The 21611-nt window shown below is 42.6% G+C and overlaps 1 protein-coding gene across 1 annotated transcript in view; it reads left to right on the top strand.

The window, feature by feature from the left end:
• fmn2b (formin 2b) overlaps positions 1–21611 on the top strand; it is a 370539-nt gene that overhangs the window by 96465 nt on the left and 252463 nt on the right. The window contains 1 exon segment of the mRNA XM_052012981.1: positions 13725–13869. Coding sequence (XP_051868941.1) covers positions 13725–13869 — 145 coding nt within the window.

The raw sequence follows: 21611 nt of genomic DNA, 5'->3' as shown, positions 1-21611 counted from the left end.
GAAATATTTTAAAATACAAAGAAAATGTTGGAAATAGACAACAGGTCGGGCAGCATCTGTGGCGAGAGAAATGTTAAAATTTCAGTCCATGCCCTTTGATCAGAACTGGAAAAGAAGTTTCCACTCCTCTCTAGCTTGTAGAGAGGGGTGGAGACTAAAATCGCTAAAGTGCTACACATGCTGAAAAACATAGTGATGCTGGAGGAACTCAGCAGGCCAGGCAGCATCCGTGGAGAAAAGCAGGCAGTCAATGTTTTGGCTCCTGAACCAAAATGTTGACTACCTGCTTTTCTCCGAGGATGCTGCCTGGCCTGGTGAGTTCCTGCAGCATCATTGTGTTTTTCATCAAGATTCCAGCATCTGAAGTCATTTGTTTCTCTGCTACACATGCTGTTGGTGTCATCCGAGAGGGGGTGATGAATGCTTGTTAGTCATGGTTCATGTGTCAGAGGGAGTGTAAATGGTGCAAGATCAGTGAGAGCAACAGATAGGAAAAACAGAGCAATAGATAGCTGTTGGAACAAAGATGCAGAACATGGCTTTGCTGGAAATGTGAAGTAAATGAGTGTTGGAAATATTTAGATTTGGTACAATCTGCAGAGAGGAAAATGAGGTGAACAAGATGTTAGAGTTGGCCAGTTCTGATGCAAATAGGAAAGCTGGTTATCTGGGGAAAAATATGAACTTTGAGCAAACCTCTCTCCTTGCAAGTTAACCTGTGGTGTAAATCTATTTTCACAGTATATTGTTCAGCATTGTCAGACATTTTCTAATTTGCCCTGCAATCTGAAGCTCCCCTTGCGTCCTGACACTAAGTGCAGAAAAATCAGTTATGAATTTATATTGGATTCTTCATCAGGATTGGACATAAATGTGTGGAGCACGTCTAGTTGGTTGTATCAAAGTTGACATTATAAACAGAAAAACCAGAAATGAAAGCAGGTGATGGTCAGCTATCCCCAGGGATAAGGGGATGATCGTCTTTCACTGCCTTTTTTCAATCACTGACCCCATATCCCTTGATTTCTCCTAATTGCTAAAAAAAAATCTTTCCAACCCCAGTTTTGCATATAGTGAATGACTGAGCCTTGTCAGTTCCCCTTTGGAGAATTCCAAAGGTTCACCCCTCTTCCCCAGGTGAATGAATGACTCCATATTTTAACGATATAACACTGATTCTAGATGCTCCAGCCAGGGTCATCCTGGCATTCCCCCGTTAAGCCCTGTGAGAATCTGTATGTCTTGGTGAAATTGCCTCCTGCACTTCAAATGCTAGAGAGGAGGCTGTCTGCATTATTTCCCTCAACACGGCAATCTCTCCCCTTTATCCCTCATTCCAGGAATCAATCTGCTGGGTATTTGTTGCATTCCCCTTTATCACAGTTATTCTTTCCCAAGTTGGGAGATCCGGTTTGTACACAGTATTCCAATAAGGTTTCACCAAGGTTCCATATAATTGTAGTAAAATGTCTTTAATCTTGTACTCAATTCCTATTGCAGTGAAGCCTAGAATTCGCTTTCCCTATTGCTTGCTGTATCTGCATGTTAACTTTCAGCATTGTGTAAGTGGCCATGTAGGTCCCTACCGAGCTTTATAACCTCTCCCTTTTATTTTCCTCAGTTGTTTTTTTGTAAATTTTCTTCTACCAAAGTGGATGACCTCTCGTGTTTCTACATTTATAATCCATCTGCCACATCCTTGCCCATTCATTGTCTGTCCACTGGCCCTCGAAGCTCTTTCGCGTCCTCTTCACTAACCAAACTGGCATCCAGATTTGTATCATCAACAAACTTTGATTATATTCAACCAAATCTTGGGGGTAGCTTCTGAACAAATGGGACCCCATCCCTAATTCCTGCAGCACCCCATTAGTCAAAGCCTCCCAACCTGAAAATGGCTGTAATTCCTCCTTTGAGAATTGTTCACTGTACACAATGTCAGTTTGTACATTAGCTTTAATCCCATGAATCTAATTTTTCTTAGTAAGCTTGAGTATAATACCTTATTCGACACCTTTTGAAACTTCAATTACTCACATCCATTGGTTCCCTGCTATTTCGCTAGTGACAATGTGGAGGGAGGGAGTGGTGGAACTTATCGAGGGTAAATCACGTATTATTACATTCAAGCTGCCTCAGCCAAATCCTGCTGCTGTTTGAAATGCCCTGTTACCACTTCCTCAGTAATTCTAGCATTTTCCTGCTAATGATGTCAGGTTAACTAGTGTGTAATTTCCTGCTTTTTCTCAAATTGTGGACCTCCATTTGCTACCTTCCATTTTTTTCTAGAATGCCAATACTGATTTTTTTCTGCAAACTACAATCTTGTTTTGTTTCCAGAAGCTTTGTGTTTTGACAGACACAAAATACCTTATTCCCTAAATAATATTTCTGTCTCACTTTCTCTAGTCTTGTACCTACAGAAGCTTTAATGGTCTGCATTTCTTTCTCACTAGTTTGCACTCATTCCACTTTCCTTTACTTAGAAATTTTTGTCCTCTGCTCACTTTCTGAAAAAAATCAATCTTCAATGTCAATGTTCTTTTTGGCAACATTGAGCTTTTTTCCTTTGATCAACTATCATTAACTAGTCTGCCAGGGCTGGACCATTTAACTTTTGGACTTGGTGCCTTAAGTAAGTACAGGGGCTCCCTGGGCTGCACATGACCTGAAATAGAAATCTAACTTTACGCAAATTCGCCCATACGTATTTTTAAAGCATTTTTCAAGCTAATAATAAAATGTTTCATGGTATTCAGTAATGACTAGATACGGCATATATCATTAGTTTTATCATGGATAATGTTGGGGTGATTATTCAATGAAATGGAAGATTTGGGGCAAGTGTACGTAGAGCAATACAATATGGATAGCTATACAAAACAGATGTTTCTGACATGCAGAAATTGGCTATGTTGCCTTGTTTTCAGTTAAGTGTCCTGGAGTAATTCCAAAACTTGATCACTTTTTATTTATATGTTTCCATAAAGTCTATCAGATCATACCTGCTTGATTTTTTGTTTTATCTATTTGTTTAGCTTGTTACAAATGCAATATACATTTAGGTAAGATGCCATGTATTTGTGTTCATTATTTTCCTGACTAATTCTTGTGCTTTCTTTGCTCTTGCGCTTTGTGGCACACTCTGGTTGTCATTAATTGAAATGCCTTCTATACTTTTAACTTGCCCTCTCTATATCCCTTCATCTTAATCCCTCAACCCAGCTATTTAGTTTAGAACCTCATCAGCTTCAACTCCAACCCTAGTTATTTATAGTTATAAGGATATTGGTTGCAACCCAATTCCAATGAAACCCATCCCAATGAAGCAGCTCCTTTTCCCTCGCACAGGTGACAGAGCCTCATGAATTGAAACCCAATTCTCCCACACTGATTGGAAAAGGAGAAAAAAACTGCAGAGGCTGGAAATCTGTAATCGGAGCAGATTGAGAAGTCTCAGCAGGTTACACACAAGAGAAATGGTCAACATTTCATGGTGATGATCTTTGTTGGAAAATTGAAGTTCTGTAGAAAGGGGAGTATTGGAGAGAACAGTGGATGGTGATCAAGAATGACTGACATAAGTGATTGCTCTGGCTGAGAGAGAGAAAGCAAGTTAATCGCAGTCAATTTGCCTGGAGGAGATGAATGGAAACAAAGGGAGGAGAGTGAGAAAGAAATGTTAAATAAACGTTAAACGTATACATGGAGAATGAAGATGCTGCGCGTACTGGAAATCTGAAGTAGAGTGCTGGAAATGATTGAGTCAGGCAGAAGTTGTGGAAAGAGAAATGACTCCTATTTTAGTTCATGACCTTTTCATCAGAGCTACTCAAAGGGTGGTTATCTGAACTTGTTGAAATCATATTTTAAGTCCTGAGGGCTGTGATGTCTCCCACACCAATCAACTCTCTGGAATTGATTATCAAACGAGGAAGATTTGGGGAAAAGGTTTATCTTTAGATAATTTTTGAAATGGTTATCACAGATTAATCCTTTATTGTTTTAGATAAGAATGAAATAGAACCACCAACTAATTTGATTGACAGTGGTGCGACTGCTGTCCTAAAGTGCATAAAAAAAAGGACAACTGCTTATCAATTTGTTTAGAGGGGAGTTATTGCTGTTGGTGAATGGTTAGAGTAGTAACCTCCACAAATTCAAAGCAATACTTGTAGCAATGTCACATTATCCCAGAAGTAAAGCAGACAGAAGATGCTGCATATTCCATGGTGGTAATACTCGTCCTTTTCCCCTCATTTTCTTGCATCACAGGTGTCATAAAAATATTATTAGCCCTTGGTCTTCTGTCCTCAATTTCAATCTTTCTTTTCTCTCCCAAATCATTGGGTATCATTGCCTCTCAGACTTGTCCTTTCCCAGAACTTGGAGCTCTTGTCTTCCCATTCGAGCAGTGAAATGGCTCATCAGCTGCCAAAACCCTCATCTGGACTTTATCTTCAATGGCCTTGACTGCTCCAACACTCTTTTTGCCAACCTTCTAGGTTCTAATATCTGTGTCTATCCAAACTTCTACTGAGACCTATAAATCTCACTCCCTTCTACTCATTTCCCCTGTATTTACTAATCTGTGTTTCTCCAATGGTTCAACTTTAAAGTTCTTTTAATTCCCAAATCCACCTGTAATTCCCTATTTCTCCAGTCTCTCTCAGTTCTTGGATGCCTGTACCCCCTCCCCCCAACTTTGTGCTCTTGCCTGTCCCTGATTGTTATTGTTCCAGCTTGTCTTCAGTTGTCAATGTTCTAAGCTCAGGAAGTCCAAGTTGTACTGCTTCATCCTATACCTCTTTCCCCTATTTTTAAAGAAAAGAAACATGTCTAGCTCTCTTTCCTTTTAACACACTTTAAAGCGGACATCTTTAGTTATCTACCCCACTATATTGCTAAGTAAGAATGGAATGTTGTTTGATAGTTTTTAACCTGCTTTGGAACATTGTACTACAATGAAGGCACTGTATAATAATTTGCTGCTGTAACTTGTAACTTCTGAAATACAAGGTGGAGAAGAGGCAAATGTTATAGTGAAAGTCCAGGCTAAAAATTGATGAATTAGCTTAATTCTTCAAATCCTCCCTCTCATTAATTTTAGCCTTGAGTTTTACATTGGAAGTACCCCAGTTATGTATAACTACACATTTTCAGGAAAAGGCAGTCACAATGGTTCAGGTTGTGCTGAGATGATGTTCCCTTTTAGGATTGAGTCATTTGATGCAGGGTATGTGCAGATCTGCAGCTTGTGATATGCAAGATTTACAGAAAGCTCATTCCAGAAAGAGAAGCCTAATGGATTGGAAAATATGCATCATGCACTCTAAGGAAGGATGCATTTTTGAAAATGGATCTGTTGCCTTACGATCCATTAGTCTTGAAACAGGGTATAGGGTGTTGAAAGAAGATGAGCAGTTGGCTCGATGGGTAAAATTGTATCCACTTAAACTTCAGATCGGCTGCCTGATGAGTCGCACGTGAGATGGATTTATTTTGTCTGAATATATTAGAGTAGGTTAGATTAAAGGAGATTTGATAAAGGTGTTCCAAATCCAGAATGGCTTTAGAGAGCAGGAGATGAAAGTGGCCATAATGGATTGTGATATGAAATCTTTTTATAACAACCAGCAAGTTGAAGTGAATGAGGAAGCACAGCCCGAAACAGTCAAACTGTCATGGAAGTAGATTCAACAGTATGATTCCATAAAAATGGGTAAATATCCAAAAGGGGGAAAAAATAGATGTATGTTTGGGGGGGGTGGTGGGTGAGAGGAGGGAGTGGAAGAGAAGAGATACCTGAAGAGTGGAATAAACACAATAGCTTCATCAAAGCATTGATAAATGGAATGAACACACAGTTGAAGTCAAGTCTGCTCTGCCAGTGCCTTGGCTCCACTTTCCTGCTTGATCCTCATAATTTTGGACAGATCTTTGGTATATAGGAATGTCAATCCTGGCCTAGAACCAATTCTATTTCTTTCAACACTTTTCTGCACTGGGGAATTCCAAGGATTTGGGACTTGAGAGAAGAAATTCCTCCTTACCTGTTCTAAAAGGAGCATTCCCTTAGTCTAAAACTGGCCCCTAGTTCTGGATGTACCATAGAACCATACAGCACAAAACAGGCCCTTCAGCTCACCATGTTGTGCCGTCCATCAAACCACCCTCACACTATCTAAACCTTTCCTCCCGCATATCCCTCTATCTCACATTCCTCCATGTGCCTATCCAACAAACTCTTGAACCTGTCCAATGTATCTACCTCCACCACCACCCCAGGCAGTGCATTCCATGCACCAACCACTCTGGATGAAAAACCTCCCCCTGACATCTCCCCTGAACTTCCCACCCATAACCTTAAAGCCATGCCCTCTCGTCTTGAGCATTGGTGCCCTGGGAAGGAGGTGCTGGCTGTCTACTCTATCCATTCCTCTCAATATTTTATATACCTCTATCATGTCTCCTCTCATCCTCCTCCTTTCCAGTGAATAAAGCCCTAGCACCTTAAGCCTCTCCTCATATTCCGTACGCTCTAATCCAGGCAGCATCCTGGTAAATCTCCTCTGCACCCTTTCCAATGCCTCCACATCCTTCCTATAATGCGGCGACCAAAACTGAACACAGTACTCTAAGTGCGGTCTAGCTAGAGTTTTGTAAAGCTGCATGATCACTTCACGGCTCTTAAACTCGATCCCACGACTTATGAAAGCTAACATCCCATAGACCTTCTTAACTGCTCTTTCCACCTGTGAGGCAACTTTCAGTGAACTGTGAATCTGAACCCCCAGATCCCTGTGCTCCTCTACGCTGCCAAGTACCTTGCCATTTACCCTGTACTCCGCCCTGGAGTTTGTCCTTCCAAAGTGTACCACCTCACACTTCTCCGGATTGAACTCCATCTGCCACTTGTCAGCCCAGCTCTGCATCCTATCAATATCCCTCTGTAAGTTCCAACAGCCCTCCACACTATCCACAACACCGCCGATCTTAGTGTCGTCCGCAAAGTTACCGACCCAGCCTTCCACCCCCTCATCTAAGTCATCTATAAATATCACAAAAAGTAGAGGTCCCAGAACCGATCCCTGCGGGACACCACTAGTCACTGCCCTCCAATCCGAGGGCACTCCTTCCACCACAACCCTCTGCTTTCTACATGTAAGCCAATTCCTAATCCACACAGCCAAGCTTCCCTGGATCCCTTGGCCTCTGACCTTCTGAAGAAGCCTACCATGAGGTACCTTATCAAACGCCTTACTAAAATCCATGTAGACCACATCCACCGCACTACCCTCATCAATCTTCTTGGTCACCTCCTCAAAGAGCTCTATCAGGCTTGTGAGGCAAGATCTTCCCTTCACAAAGCCATGCTGGCTGTCCCTAATCAGTCCATGATTCTCCAGGTGTTCATAGATCCTATCCCTTAGAATCCTTTCTAACAGCTTACCCACCACAGACGTAAGGCTCACCGGTCTGTAATTCCCTGGACTATCCCTACTACCTTTTTTGAACAAGGGGACAACATTCGCCACCCTCCAATCCTCCGGCACCATCCCCGTGGACAACGAGGACTCAAAGATCCTTACCAGCGGTTCAGCAATCTCCTCCCTCACTTCTCGAAGCAGCCTGGGGGAAAATCCCGTCAGGCCCCGGAGATTTATCCATCTTGATATTATTTAACAACTTCAACACATCCTCTCTCTTGATATCTACAATCTCGAGAACAATACCCTTACCAGCACTCCCTTCCACGTCATCAAGACCCCTCTCCTCGGTAAATACCGAAGAGAAGTATTCTTTGAGAACTTCTCCCACTTCCGCCGCCTCCAGGCACATTCTCCCACCTTTGTCTTTAATCGGACCTGCCTTTATCCGAGCCATCCTCCTACCCTTCACGTAGGTGAAAGAGGCCTTGGGATTTTCCTTAACCTTACTAGCCAATGCCTTTTCATGTCCCCTTCTAGCTCTCCTCAGCCCTTTCTTAAGTTCCTTCCTCGCTACTCTATATTCCTCACAGGCCCTGTCTGAACTTTGTTGCTTATACCTTTATATATGCTACCTTCTTCTCCCTAACTAGTCGTTCAACCTCTCTCGTCACCCACGGTTCCTTCACTCTGCCATTCCTTCTCTGCCTCACCGGGACGTATTTATCCCTAACATCCTGCATAAGATCCCTGAACATTGACCACATCTCCATGGTACATTTCCCTTCAAAAAGGACATCCCAATTTACACTCCCAAGTTCTCTCCTTATAGCCTTATAGTTCACCCTTCCCCAATTAAATATCTTCTTGTCCTCTCTGCACCTGTCCCTGTCCATGACAATTTTAAAGGTTATGGAGCAATGGTCACTGTCCTCCATGTGGAGAAACATCTGCCTTGTCAAACCCTCTTGGAATTTTTTTTCCAATAAAATCACTTCTAATTCCTCCAAACTCAAAGGTGTACCGCTCAGACCCAACCTGCTTAACCCTCAATGTTCTTTGCCCCAACCTACTCAATTGGGATGAATGTCTGCCTCCTGTGCTGTATCATTCTGAAACCCTAAAAAGGTAAATCTTTTTTATTCTGGATTGTTGTAACATTAGTCAAGGAGGTTCCCAAGGGAGGTGCTGATCTGGTCATATTGCTTAAGTTTTTGCTGCAGAGTTGGCAACCAGTTCAAACTTAGCAAGTCTCTAGTTCTTAGTACATTCTCTGGTTTGTATGCAGTCTTATTTACAATCCTTTTCATTTAGTGAAGATGCAGTGGTATAACCTTGAATGTAAATAATTAAGTGTGCATAATGGGATATAACATTTGAGAAATATTTGTGGGAACGATTACAGGATAAGTATTTGGTCGATGACTTAAAAGTCAAAAGGTTTGCTGTCTAAAGCTTTTAAGTTGGTGCCGTGTTTAATTCTTGACATTATTGCCATAAAGAAAAAAGTAAAATACTTAATTTTGTTGTGGCTGAAAATAAGTCCCAACTGCTGCTGTTTTGGAAGGAGTTTTGTTTTGGTGATGGATATTGTGTTCAACATCTGTGATCTATTCGGTTGAGGTCTTGTGTAATATGACTGGATGATTACCAGAGTTTAAGCTATAGACAGTGGTTGGAAGCCACTTTTTTTCCAAACCCCCAACCCCGCCGCCACTTCCCATTCAATTTGAAAAGCTTTTCAGTCAAATAGTGACATTTTTGAATGTAAGAGGTCCGTTTTCCCTTGAATCTGTTCACACATGGCCAAGGTTCCCCCCACTCCTTTTAAAACTATAGAACAATACAGGCCCTTTGGCCCACCATGTTGTGCCACCCTTCAAGCCACACCTAAGACTATCTAACCCCTTCCTCCCCCATATCCCTCTATCTTAAATTCCTCCATATGCTTATCTAACAATCTCTTCAACTTGACCAATGTATCAGCCTCCACCACCACCCCAGGCAGAGCATTCCATGCACCAACCACTCTCTGGGTAAAAAAAATAACCTCCCTCTGATATCTCCCTTGAACTTCCCACCCATTACTTCAAAGTCATGCCCTCTTGTATTGAGCATTGGTGCCCTGGGAAAGAGGCACTGGCTGTCTACTCTCTTCCTCTCAATATCTTGCATACATCTATCATGTCTCCCCTCATCTTCCTCCTCTCCAATGAGAACAGCCCTAGCTCCTTTTAGTCTCTCCTCATAATCCATACTCTCTAATCCAGGCAGCATCCTGGTAATTCTCCTCTGCACCCTTTCTAACACCTCCACATCCTTCCTATAATGAGGCGACCAGAACTGGACACAGTACTCCAAGTGTGGTCTAATCAGAGTTTTGTAAAGCTGCATCATCACTTCATGGCTCTTAAACTCGATCCTCCGAGTTATGAAAGCTAACATCCCATAAGCTTTCTTAACTACCCTATCTACCTGTGAGGCGACTTTCAGTGACCTGTGGATGTGAACCCCCAGATCCCTCTGCTCGTCCACACTGCCCAGAATCCTGCCATTTACCTTGTACTCTGCCTTCCAAAGTGTACTACTCATATTTCTCTAGGTTGAACTCCATCTGCCACTTGTCAGCCCAGCTCTGCATCCTATTAATATCCCTCTGCAAGCTTCGACAGCCCTCCACACTATCCACAACACCACCAACCTTTGTGTCACCTGTAAACTTGCTAACCCAGTCTTCCACCCCCTCATCTAAGTCGTTAATATCATGAAAAGTAGAGGTCCCAGAACCGACCCCTGTGGGACACCACTAGTCACAGCCCTCCGATCCGAATGCATTCCCTCCACCACAACCCTCTGCTTTCTACAGGCAAGCCAATTCTGAATCCACACGGCCAAGCCTCCCCGGATCCCTTGGCCTCTGACCTTCTGAAGAAGCCTACTATGCGGAACCTTGTCAAACACCTTAGTAAGGTCCATGTAGACCACATTCACTGCACTGCCCTCATCTTCCTGGTCACTTCCTCAAAGAACCCTATCGGGCTTGAGGCAAGATCTTCCCGTGATTCTCTAAATGCTCATAGATCCTATCTCTAAGAATCCTTTCTAACAGCTTGCCCACCACAGACGTAAGGCTCACTGGCCTGTAACTCCCTGGACTATCCCTGCTTCCTTTTTTGAATAAGGGGACAACATTCACCACCCTCCAATCCTCCGGTACCATTCCCGTGGACGACGAAGACTCAAAGATCCTAACCAACGGTTCAGCAATCTCCTCCCGAAGCAGCCTGGGGAATATTCTGTCAGGCCCCAGGGACTTATCTGTCCTGACATTTTCTAACAACTCCCAACACATCTCTCTTAATATCTACATACTCTAGAACATTACCCTCACCAACACTGTCCTCAGCATCATCAAGACCCCTCTCCTTGGTGAATACTGAAGAGAAGTATTCATTGAGAACCTCACCCACTTGCACAGCTTCCAGGCACATCCTCCCACCTTTGTCTTTAATCGGACCTACCTTTACCCTAGCCATCCTTCTGCTCTTTACGTAAGAGAAAAAAGCCTTTGGATTCTCCTTAACCCTACTCGCCGAGGCCTTTTCATGTCCCGTTCTCGCTTTCCTCAGCCCTTTAAGTTCCTTCCTTGCTACTCTATATTCCTCACGAGCCCTGTCTGATCCTTGCTACTCACACCTTATGTCTGCTGCCGCCACCTTCGTAACTAGTTGTTCCACCTCTCTTGTCAGCCACGGTTCCTTCACCCTACCATTCCTTCTCTGCCTCACCGGGACAAATTTATCCCTAACGTCCTGCAAAAGATCCCTGAACATCGACCACATCTCCATAGTACATTTCCCTTCAAAAATGTCATCCCAATTTACACTCCCAAGTTCTCGCCTTTTATAGCCTCCTAATTCGCCTTTCCCCAATTAAATATCTTCCTGTCCTCTCTGGTCCTATCCCTGTCCATGACAATTCTAAAGGTTATGGAGCAATGGTCACTGTCCCCCAAATGCTCACCCACTGATAGATCTGTCAACTGTCCCGGTTCATTACCTAAAACTAGACCTAATATGGCATTCCCTCTAGTCGGCCTGTCAACATACTGTGTCAGGAATCCGTCCTGGACACACTTAACAAACTGCGCCCCGTCTAAACCCTTGGCACTAAGGTGCCAATCAATATTTGGAAAGTTGAAGTCTCCCATTATAATAACCCTGCTACTTTCACATCTTTCCAAAAACTGCCTCCTAATCAGCTCCTCGGTATCCCTACTGCTACCGGGGGGCCTATAGAATACTCCCAGGAGGGTAACTACCCCTTGTTCCTAACTTCCACCCATACTGACTCTAGAGAGGATCCTTCTACATTATCTACCCTTTCTGCAGCTGTAATAGTATCCCTGACCAGTAGTGCCACCCCTTCTCTCTTTCCCCCCCCCCATCCCTTTTAAAACACTGAAAACCAGGAATATTCAATATCCATTTCTGCCTCGATGTCAGCCATGTCTCTGTAATAGCCACAATATCATCATCCCAAGTACTTATCCAATCTCTCAGTTCATCTCCCTTATTCCAGATGCTTCTCGCATTTAAGTAAATGCACTTCAACCCATCCACCTTACTACTTTTATAGCATGTACTCTGCTTCTCCTTCCTCAAAGCCTCTCTACCTGTCAGATCTGACCTTTCCCCATCCCCTTCTTCTGACCTACTCCTCCGGTTCCCTTCCCCCTCGCAATCTAGTTTAAACCCTCCTGAACCACCCTAGCAAAACTGACCGCAAGGATATTGCACCCCCCCCCAGGTTCGGGTGTAACCCGTCCTCTCTGTACAGGTCCCACCTTCCCCAGAAGAGATCCCAATGATCCAAAAATCTAAAACCCTCCCTCCTGCACCAACTTCTCAGCCACACATTATTTTGCCACCTCCTCCTATTCCTACCTTAACTATCGCGTGGCACTGGCAGCAATCCCGAGATCGCTACCCTCCAGGTCCTGTTCTTCAGCCTTCTGCCTAGCTCGCTAAACTCACTTTTTAGGACCTCATTCCTCTTCCCACCTATGTTGTTGGTAGCAACATGAACCACGACTTCTGGCTGTTCTCCCTCCCGCTCGAGAATCCTGTGGACCCGATCAGTGACATCCCGGACCCTGGCACCTGGGAGGCAACATACCATCCGGGATTCATGCTCACTGCCACAGAACTTCCTATCTGTTTCCCTGACTATCGAGTCCCCTATCACTACTGCCTTCCTCTTCTCCTCCCTTCCCTTCTGAGCAGCAGGACCGGTCCCAGTGCCACAGACCTGGCTGCTGCTGCTCGGCCCCGGGCAGGTCATCTCCCTCAGCAGCCTCCAAAGCGGAAAACCTGTTATTGAGGGGAACAGCCTCCGGGATCCTCTGCTCTGTCTGCCTGTTCGTTTTCTTTTTCCTTTTCCTTTTCCCTCCCCTGACAGTCACCATTCTGTCTACTTCCTGGACTCCTGCTCTAAGGGGGGTGACTGTCTCCTTATGTACAGTATCTACAAAACTCTTCCCCCTCCCTGATGCTGTGCAGTGTTTGAAGCTGCAACTCCAGCTCATCGATTGTGAGCCGAAGTTCCTCCAGCCTCAAGCACTTACTGCAGATGTGGCCATTATGGACTGCAGCAAGGTCCACTAGCTCCCACATCAAGCAGCTGCAGCACACCACCATGTCCTCCATCTGAACTAATTTTTTTCCCCCTAGTTTTTCTACTTAAAAATTTATAACAGGTAAACCTTACCTTTACCTACCTACCTACCAGCTACTCACCTGCCTTGCCCCTTTACGCTTAAGCCAAAGCCCGACCACTCTGCTCCCTCTCACTCCACTGTCCGCTCCGATGCTGCCTGCTTCTCTAAATTGTTCTTCCACTTGATTAATTCTCAGTATAGAGGTGTGACTGGTTAGGCCAGTGTATCTTGCCCATCCCTGAATACCCAGTACTGAGAGCAGTTGAAACTAACTCGTTGCTGTGCTCAGGAGTCTCATGTTGGCCAGGCCGGGTAGGCAAATCCTGATGCCTGAAGGACATGGGCTTTTACACCAATTTGGTGGATTTATTGTCACCATTGTTGATGAATCATTTTGCTCTGTTTAACTACTCGAGTTTATAATTCCCCAACTTTCATAATGGGATTTGAAATTTTTGACTTGAAATATGCAGTATCTTCACCACCACATCCTTGTACCCATTAGTGTCAGGGATGTGTTTGCAAAATTGTGATTTTTGAGTGGGTTTTAAATTAAATGTATTTCTTCTTTGTAGAGAAACAGAAATATTGCCCATTTGGGCAGCACTGGAAGAACCCACAATTAATACCCAAGAACTGGAAAATTACTTCTCAAAATCGGCTGTCAAGGAGAGGAAAAAGCCAATTTTGGACACCTACAGCAAAACAAAAACCAGACAGGTAAATATTTTCAGTTGCAAAGAAATCTGAGGATCTCGTATGATATCAAATATTGTTTTTGAATTATGAATGTTAGAAGTTTCTAACAATAGGCTCTGATTATCACTGAAACATCAATCCATCTTTCTTTCAGGTGTGGGTAGGCCAGCTGTGTATTTCTTGCATTTTGTCTGCAGCTCAGTGCTGGTCTGGTACTAACTCCAGAAATGGAGTACTGCGTACATTTCTGGTCTCCTTGCTTTTAGGAAGGATGTCAGTAAACTGGAAAGGGTGCAAAAAAAAGATTTAAAAGGATTTTGCCTGGACTGGAGGGTTTGAGTTGAGGAGAGACTGGATAGGCTGGGACTGTTTTTTTTTCCCCTCCCTGGACTAAAGGAGGCGGAAGTGTGACCTTGGAGATTTAAAAAGTCAAGAGGGATGCAGATAAGGTGGATAGTCAGTCTTTTTCCCCAGGGTAGGGAAGTCCAGAATTAGAGGGCATAGGTTTAAAGTGAGGAAGGAAAGATTTAAAAGGGATTTGAGGTGCACGTTTTCACATAGAGTGATGGGTATATGGAATAAGCTGCCAGAGGAAGTAGTGGAGGTGGATATAATTATGACATTTAAAAGACCTTTGGACAAATACATGGTTAGGAAAGGTTGAGAGGAATTTGGGCTAACACGGGCGAATGAGGCTAGCTCAGTTAGGCAACTTGGTCAGCATTTTTGTTGTACAGGTAAAACAATAACAGAATGCAGAATGAAGTGTTACACTTACAGAAAAAGTGCGGTGCAAGTAGACGACAAAGTACAAGGCCATGATGAGATAGATGGAGGTCAAGAGTCCAACTGATCGTACTGGGGAACCGTTCAATAGTCTTATAATAGTGGGGTAGAAGCTGTCCTTGAGTGTGGTGATACATGCTTTCAGGCTTTTGTATCTTCTGCCTGATGAGAGAGGGGAGAAGAGAGAATGTCCGGGGTGGATGGGGTCTTATTGGCTGCTTTACTGAGGCAGCCAGAGGTATAGACTGAATCCATGGAGGGGAGGCTGGTTTCTGTGTTGTGCTGAGTTGTCCACAGCTCTCTGCAGTTCCTTGTGGTCACAGGCAGAGTAGTTGCCATACCAAGTCGCGATGCATCCAGATAGGATGCTTTCTATGGCGCATCGATTAAAAATTGAGGGTGAAAGGGGACATGCCAAATTCCTTTTGCCTCCTGAGAAAGTAGAAGCACTGGTGAGTTTTCTTGGCCGTGGCGTCTACATGATTGGACCAGGACAGGCTATTGGTGATGTCCATTCCTAGGAACTTGGAAGCTCTCAACTTCACCATTGATGCAGACAGGAGCATGTGCATTGCCCCCCTTCCTGAAGTCAATCATCAGCTCTTTTGTTTTGCTGATATTGAGGGAAAGGTAATCCAATTCAGTAATATAATTGAAGAATGATGTAGATTTACAGAGTGTGATGTGTTGCTCCAGGGTTAGCTTCATTCTCAGCACACTAGTTTTGTCTGTTGACCTCTCTATTCTGCATCTTTGCATTATATCAAGGTACTAGCAACGGTATTTCCTTTTGTTAATCTAGATGCATGTTTACACTGCTTCAAAAGTCCATTTAGGAATATCTTCTTGCACACCTTTATAAGCCACAGCCAAGTGAATACTGCAGCATTTTGGCAGGTTGAGACGTGATCTTGTTCTTCTCCACATCTCTCTGATCTCCCCTTCCATGACTCTTTTTGATCCACTAGTGTCAGACAATGTAATTGTTATTCTGTACGGTTACCAAGTACAATGCTCTGCTCCAGGGTTAGCTTGATTCTTATTTCTCAAGGGGCAATATCCAATGGAAACTTCCTTCTGCTTTACTTTTATGCAGTTTCCTTTCTGTTTATGGGAAGCCTGCTACTTACAACCAAGGACAAAATGGAATTGGAGCACTTCGGGGGTGGGGGGGTGGGGGTGGTGGTGGAGAAGTGCATGTTAATTGTGTTTTGGTCGACAGAATATCTCATCCTTTTCGCATGTAGACATTATAATTTCATATCACTTGTTCTATATAGGGTTTGTGAGTCATGAGCACATGCTTTGGGATTGGAATGTCCTCTTTCTCCACCCTCCCCTTTCCAACCTTGCTTAAAAATCCTTGTTCATGTCTCCTTTTCTATCTGAGGAAAGGAATACAAAACACAACCATTGTTCTTTTAATTATGTATGTTATTCTGTCCTTATTGAATGGCCAACTATAAATTGCAGCTTCTACTTTTTAATCTTGGGCGGAGCCTGCCGCAAATTGGTTTGGCAGAAATAATTAAACGTTGCTCATGGTTGTGTCTTCTAGCTGAATTTATTTCGTGACCATTTGGCCTCAACTTGCTTCTCCCCCACCTTTTGATATTCTTGCTATTCATTGTCCAGCATGTCCATTCTTGCCATGCACAGCCTTCCAAATTTACAAACTCTTCATTCCTTAATCTGGACAATCTCAATTGGGGCCTCAGGCTTTTCTCCCATCTCCATTACTATTACCGGTGGTGTTTATAGAAAATAGAGTAAATGCTTCACTTTAATGCCCCCATTAATGTGGGGGGAATAAAGACGTGATTTGCATCAGGAGTGCAAAGGAGACGTACAAGATGCCTGTTACTCCTCCTGACCTGGACCTACCTATCACTTGCCAGCTCTTGCTCCACTCCTTCTGTTCTCGTTCTCTACACCGACTACCTCCCCTCTATCTTGTTGCCCAGATGAAGGGTTTCAGCCCAAAATATTGACTCTCCATTTACCTCCAGTAGTTCCTCCAGCAACTTTTTTTGCTCCAGATTCCAGCATTTGCAGTCTCTCGTGTCACCAGATGTAGAGGGGGGTTCCCAGGGCCAGAAAATTTTAGCTGAGTAAACATTGGGTAAGTGAGGTTGTTTTCCTTGCGGCAGAGGGAAGACTTGACTGAGGTGCCTAAAATTGAGGGGCTGAGATAAAATAACCGATTTTAAAAATGTTTCCTCTTGTAAGGAAGTGTAGAACTAGACTTTTTTTTGAAAAAAGTTCATCATTTAAGACAAATGTGGTAAAGTCTCTTTTGGAGGATCACAAGTCTTTGCAATGCTTTCCCTACAGGTGTGTTGGCAGCAATCAAGTATTTTTAAGGCTGTAGTAGATGGATTTGTGGTTGAATGCACATCAGAGGTTACAGTAGGATTAGCCATGATCTTATTAAATGATGGAGCAGTTTTGAATGGCTGACCCCTCACTATCCCAATGATTGATTTCCCTTAGCAGAACGGCCATAGATTCCAAGTAATTGGTGGAAGGATCAGAAAGGTGATGAAAATAAAATCCACCAGAAGGTGGTAAGGATCTGGAACTTGCTGCCTAAAAGGGTGGGAAGAGACACTAACCCTCATTGGTGAATTCAGTGTAACCACTGGGGAAGAGAATCTGATGCACCCTCAACATTCCCATACCTCCAATGTTGCAATATCACATCCTACCATTGTGTTTTTTATTCTCGTTGAATATCTAGAATTGAGGGTTCCACTCGATATTAATATCAGAAGTTGCATGTAATTATATTGTGGGGATGTATTCTCATTCTTCAAGGCACACTGCAAGACTAAAGTTTTGGCAGTTTGAGGCAAAATGAGATGGAGGTCATCTCTTTGTGTACATTTGTAAAATTGAAGCATGATGCTGATCGATTTCTGTATGTAAAAACTGGTTATCAAGGAGGTGAGGAAGCATATCTGTAGCTAGTAGGTAATTCCAGTTAATGCTGCTGTCTCTGTTTCCATGAGTCTGTTCAGTCCTGGGCTCTGCTGTCTGTTCAGAGTTTACGCTTTCTCCCTGTTGTGCCGTGGGCATCCCCTGTGTTCTCCGGTTTGCTGTGGACGTGCTGGCAGATTAAGATGGCTGCTGTAAATTGCCCCTAGTGTAGGTGGGTGGCAGGGGAATTGGTAGGAATTATTGGCAGGTGAGAGAATAGGCTATAGGGAAATAACTTGAGGTATGGGACTAATGAAATTGTTCTGTTGGGACATGGCCACTTCTTGCATCATAGAAAGTTAGTCCTAAGTCATAAGATTTAGTGCAGGGAGGAAGAGGAGTAAATATCTTTGAAGGCTGGTAATTTTCTCATCTGTTGTACTTAATCAACAGTAATTTTGATGCATTAAACCTATTACTTCATAATTAGTGCTTTGTTTACCAATTTGAACCACTTTTAGATTCTGGAAAACATCCCAGAAGACCTACCTGTGAAAAATAGTTTGTTCACTAATAAAACTTGGTGCTGACAATAAATTTCAAAAGGGGATTTTGCATTTTTGTGCACTTTGCTTTAAAAATGCTGTAGATAGTTGTTGAAGGCTCATTGAATACTGGTCATTTGTTTTTGTTAGCGGAATTCTCCTGAATTAGTGGCATCAGTGGTGAAGGTAGCTGGATAGCTAAGTGTGGATAGAATTAGAGCAATAAAGTTTTGCAGTTATGCCTAAGATTTTATCTAAAGAAATAACTTGAAGGTGCAACCTGAGCTATTTTGTAATTACTGATTTTTTTGAATCTCAAATGCACTTTTTTTTTAACTAAATTCCCAAATTTGTCAAAGGTTCAATGAAATACTGAAAGAACTGCTTTGAACTGAAGCAAAAGTTTAAAAACTTAATTCAAGCCCTGTTTGCAACGTTAAATATTGTAAAATTGCTAATAAATGTAACTTTGCACAATCACCTTCAACCTTTCAAAGGGGTGGCATCTGAATGTATGGGGGAAAATGACCATGTAGTGTGTTCCACTTGGTGAATAAGCTATCTGTATTGATCACTTGAAGGACGCAAGAAAGACTGATTACATTAGTGTTCTGCTCAAAGTGGAAAAATTGAAGATTTTTTTGCCACCCCATCTTTTCTGCAGTCTGCTGGAGTGCAATCTATTACAAGATGCCTGCTGATGATAACGTCTACAGTCAGTGGAGAAAACATTTGGTGTTTGACATACCTTTGTTCTTTTGAAACCCGTTTAATTGCCCTTGTGTAACTGTGCTTGACTGGGGAACTCCTGCTGATGATTTCATTATCGCTGGTTTGGAATGCACAATCCACTTCCAGCAACAGGAGGAAAACACTGCCAGTAACTTGCACTCAACCCTTCATTAACACAGCTCTGCATTCCATAGTGGAGATCTGGTATGTGTCTACTATTGCTGATCAATAGATGTCAATGCTGACTTTATCATTTTGGTCTCAAAATATACAGCTTTATATTGATTGTCTTTCCCCTCTCTCTCTCTGTGTCTCTCTCTCTCTCTCTCTCTCTCTCTCTCTCTCTCTTTTATATATATATATAAAAAATATGTGTGTGTGTATATTATGCCATTCATGAGCCTTGTGTTCAGAAGTCCATTATGTGTCAATTATTTTGCATTGCAGTCAAAGTCATAAGACACGTCAGTAGATTGTAGATGGAGAAAGTTGCACGAGCATTTACATGTAAGAGCTGATATTTGTCTCTTGAAATGACAAAAATGAAATGTGCACTAAATGGAAATTCAGGCTTCAGTGTATTTCTATCCAAATTAATGCATGGTTGCGTATAGCTTTCAGACTAATTTTCACCTCTTTATTAAAGGTTATGACTTGAAGTATTTTGTTTTAAGTATACTTGAAGCATTAGAATGAGAGTTGAGCATTTTGCTTTTAAGAACAATGTTCTCAAAAGAGATTATGGATATGCACTGGAATAACATACTCTAATCAATGTAGCTGGGGTAACTCGGTAAATGATCTGAGAGGACGGAAGAAAATAAAATAGTTAACGTGGATGGTAAAATATAACTTTGACTGTGCAGGTATTATTCCAACTTGAGTGGAAATGAGAGGTGGACTCCAATGTTCTAGTAATGCATTCAGAATTGGGAGAGTACAATCTCCAATACTCTCACTGTTCATCTAGTTTTGCATGGATTCCTCTCAAAGAATGATGGCATTTATACTAATCTGGCCTCTCAGCCCCCTCACTCTGCAATAATTGCAAACTCTAAATTGGAGAAACTTGTGCCAAAGATTTCTTTCAGTTCCAAATCACAAGCGTAGATTGGTTTTGACATCGTTATTCTGGGGAAGATACTCAGGGACTCCATCCAAGTTAGATTCAAAGATTTGAAATGCTGAAGGGTGTTTTCTGGGATGTCTATCATTCACGTGTTGAGTGTTCAGGATCTGCTGGTTGGGGAGAGAGTTGGAAATGTGCAGACGAAGCCCAGGGGAGTGGATAATTACTTTGCCCAGAAGTACTGCAACAATGTAAGAGGTTGAGATGTGAAAATCTTGATCATGAGCATAGTGATATCTGTACAGTCATTTAAGGATTAGAGTGCTGAGAGTTATTTCTTCCTCTGATTTCTGGTGAAATGTGAGCTCTGGGTGCTGAGATGTTCAGCCACTGAAAACGATGGTGGGCTCATAGATCTGATGGGACAGGGGTGATGATCTGTGGACTTCTCTTGCATTTAACAATTGATATTTAATTCCAGCTGCTTTGCAAGCAAAACCGATCAACTTGACGCAATAGTCTATCTTGTGACGTGGTGCCGCAAGAATATTCCTGATATTTGGGGAAAATAAAACAGACAGCCAAATGCATAACTGTACTCTACAGATAAAACTGCTTAATGTCAATGCTGAAATGAGGCTGACTTCCAGGATAAAACTAAACATGAAACATTATAGAATAAACATGAGTACCGTGTACTGCGTCTGATTTAAAATCTACTGAAGGACAAGCTTGAGACTGAAGTTTAAACAATTTATAAATTTGCTATCCTGTGTCTTCGGGTCACACTATTATTGGGATGCAGGTGTAAAATTTATGAAGCTGTTTCAAAGCTCACCCTTGACCCAAGTTGCTAAGCTTGTCCCTGATCGAAACTTGCTGTAGTCTTCTAAATTGTGACTAGAGTCACCCAGAGAATTTGTTGTCCAATTGGGAGTTTTAAAATGATGTGATGTGAATGACCTGGATATAAAGTATTTGGTTTGTGCTCTACGCACGCTGCTGAAAGGCATGGCTTTTAAAAATAACAGCTTAACACATGCTTGCTCAAGTCTATCACTTTTGTTTGTATATCTGTGCAGTTAGTGGACTGTGCAGTGCAAAAAGGTACTTGCATAGAGCTGCCCTCTTTGGGATTCCACTCCCTCTGTATTGCTAGCAGGCTTCATTATTGAGCTTATTAGTGTTTTCACCCATGTTGTTTGAATGTACACGTGTTTGTCTAGCCATCCTCTCAGCTATGGGAGGGGCAAGGGGATTGGGAGAAGGTGGAGGAGTTTGCAGGATCAGGGTGACGTCTTTAAAAATTGGCCTAATTTGACACCCAAGTATTCTTTCTGTAAATGTTAATTATCATTTTTGTACGTGTTGAATATCCTTCAATGTTGCACTATAATTTAGTGCCTAAAATTGTCATCTCAAAGGGAAGGGGCATGGCAAGGCATGAAAGTTCAGTGATTCTGTTTAAACTGGAACTGATCTGCATTATTTTAACACCCGAGCTACCCTTTAAGCTTGGACCTTGGAATGTTGAATGCTGTACTGTGATGGGGGAGAACTGGATGCTCCTCTGTTCTGCTGAGCATATTGAATATAGGTTAATTGTGATTGTAAAATACCATTTTTTGTTTTGGTTGAGCTCTGAGCTTGTACTTGAACCTTTTAAAATTTGAGTACATCTAAAACTTGGGTCAGGTGATTCCATGATATCA

This window comes from Pristis pectinata, chromosome 3 (assembly GCF_009764475.1).
Source record: "Pristis pectinata isolate sPriPec2 chromosome 3, sPriPec2.1.pri, whole genome shotgun sequence".
Classification (NCBI taxonomy): domain Eukaryota; kingdom Metazoa; phylum Chordata; class Chondrichthyes; order Rhinopristiformes; family Pristidae; genus Pristis; species Pristis pectinata.
The sequence above is the reverse complement of the archived record's forward strand: the minus strand, read 5'-3'. Positions and strand labels throughout refer to the sequence as shown.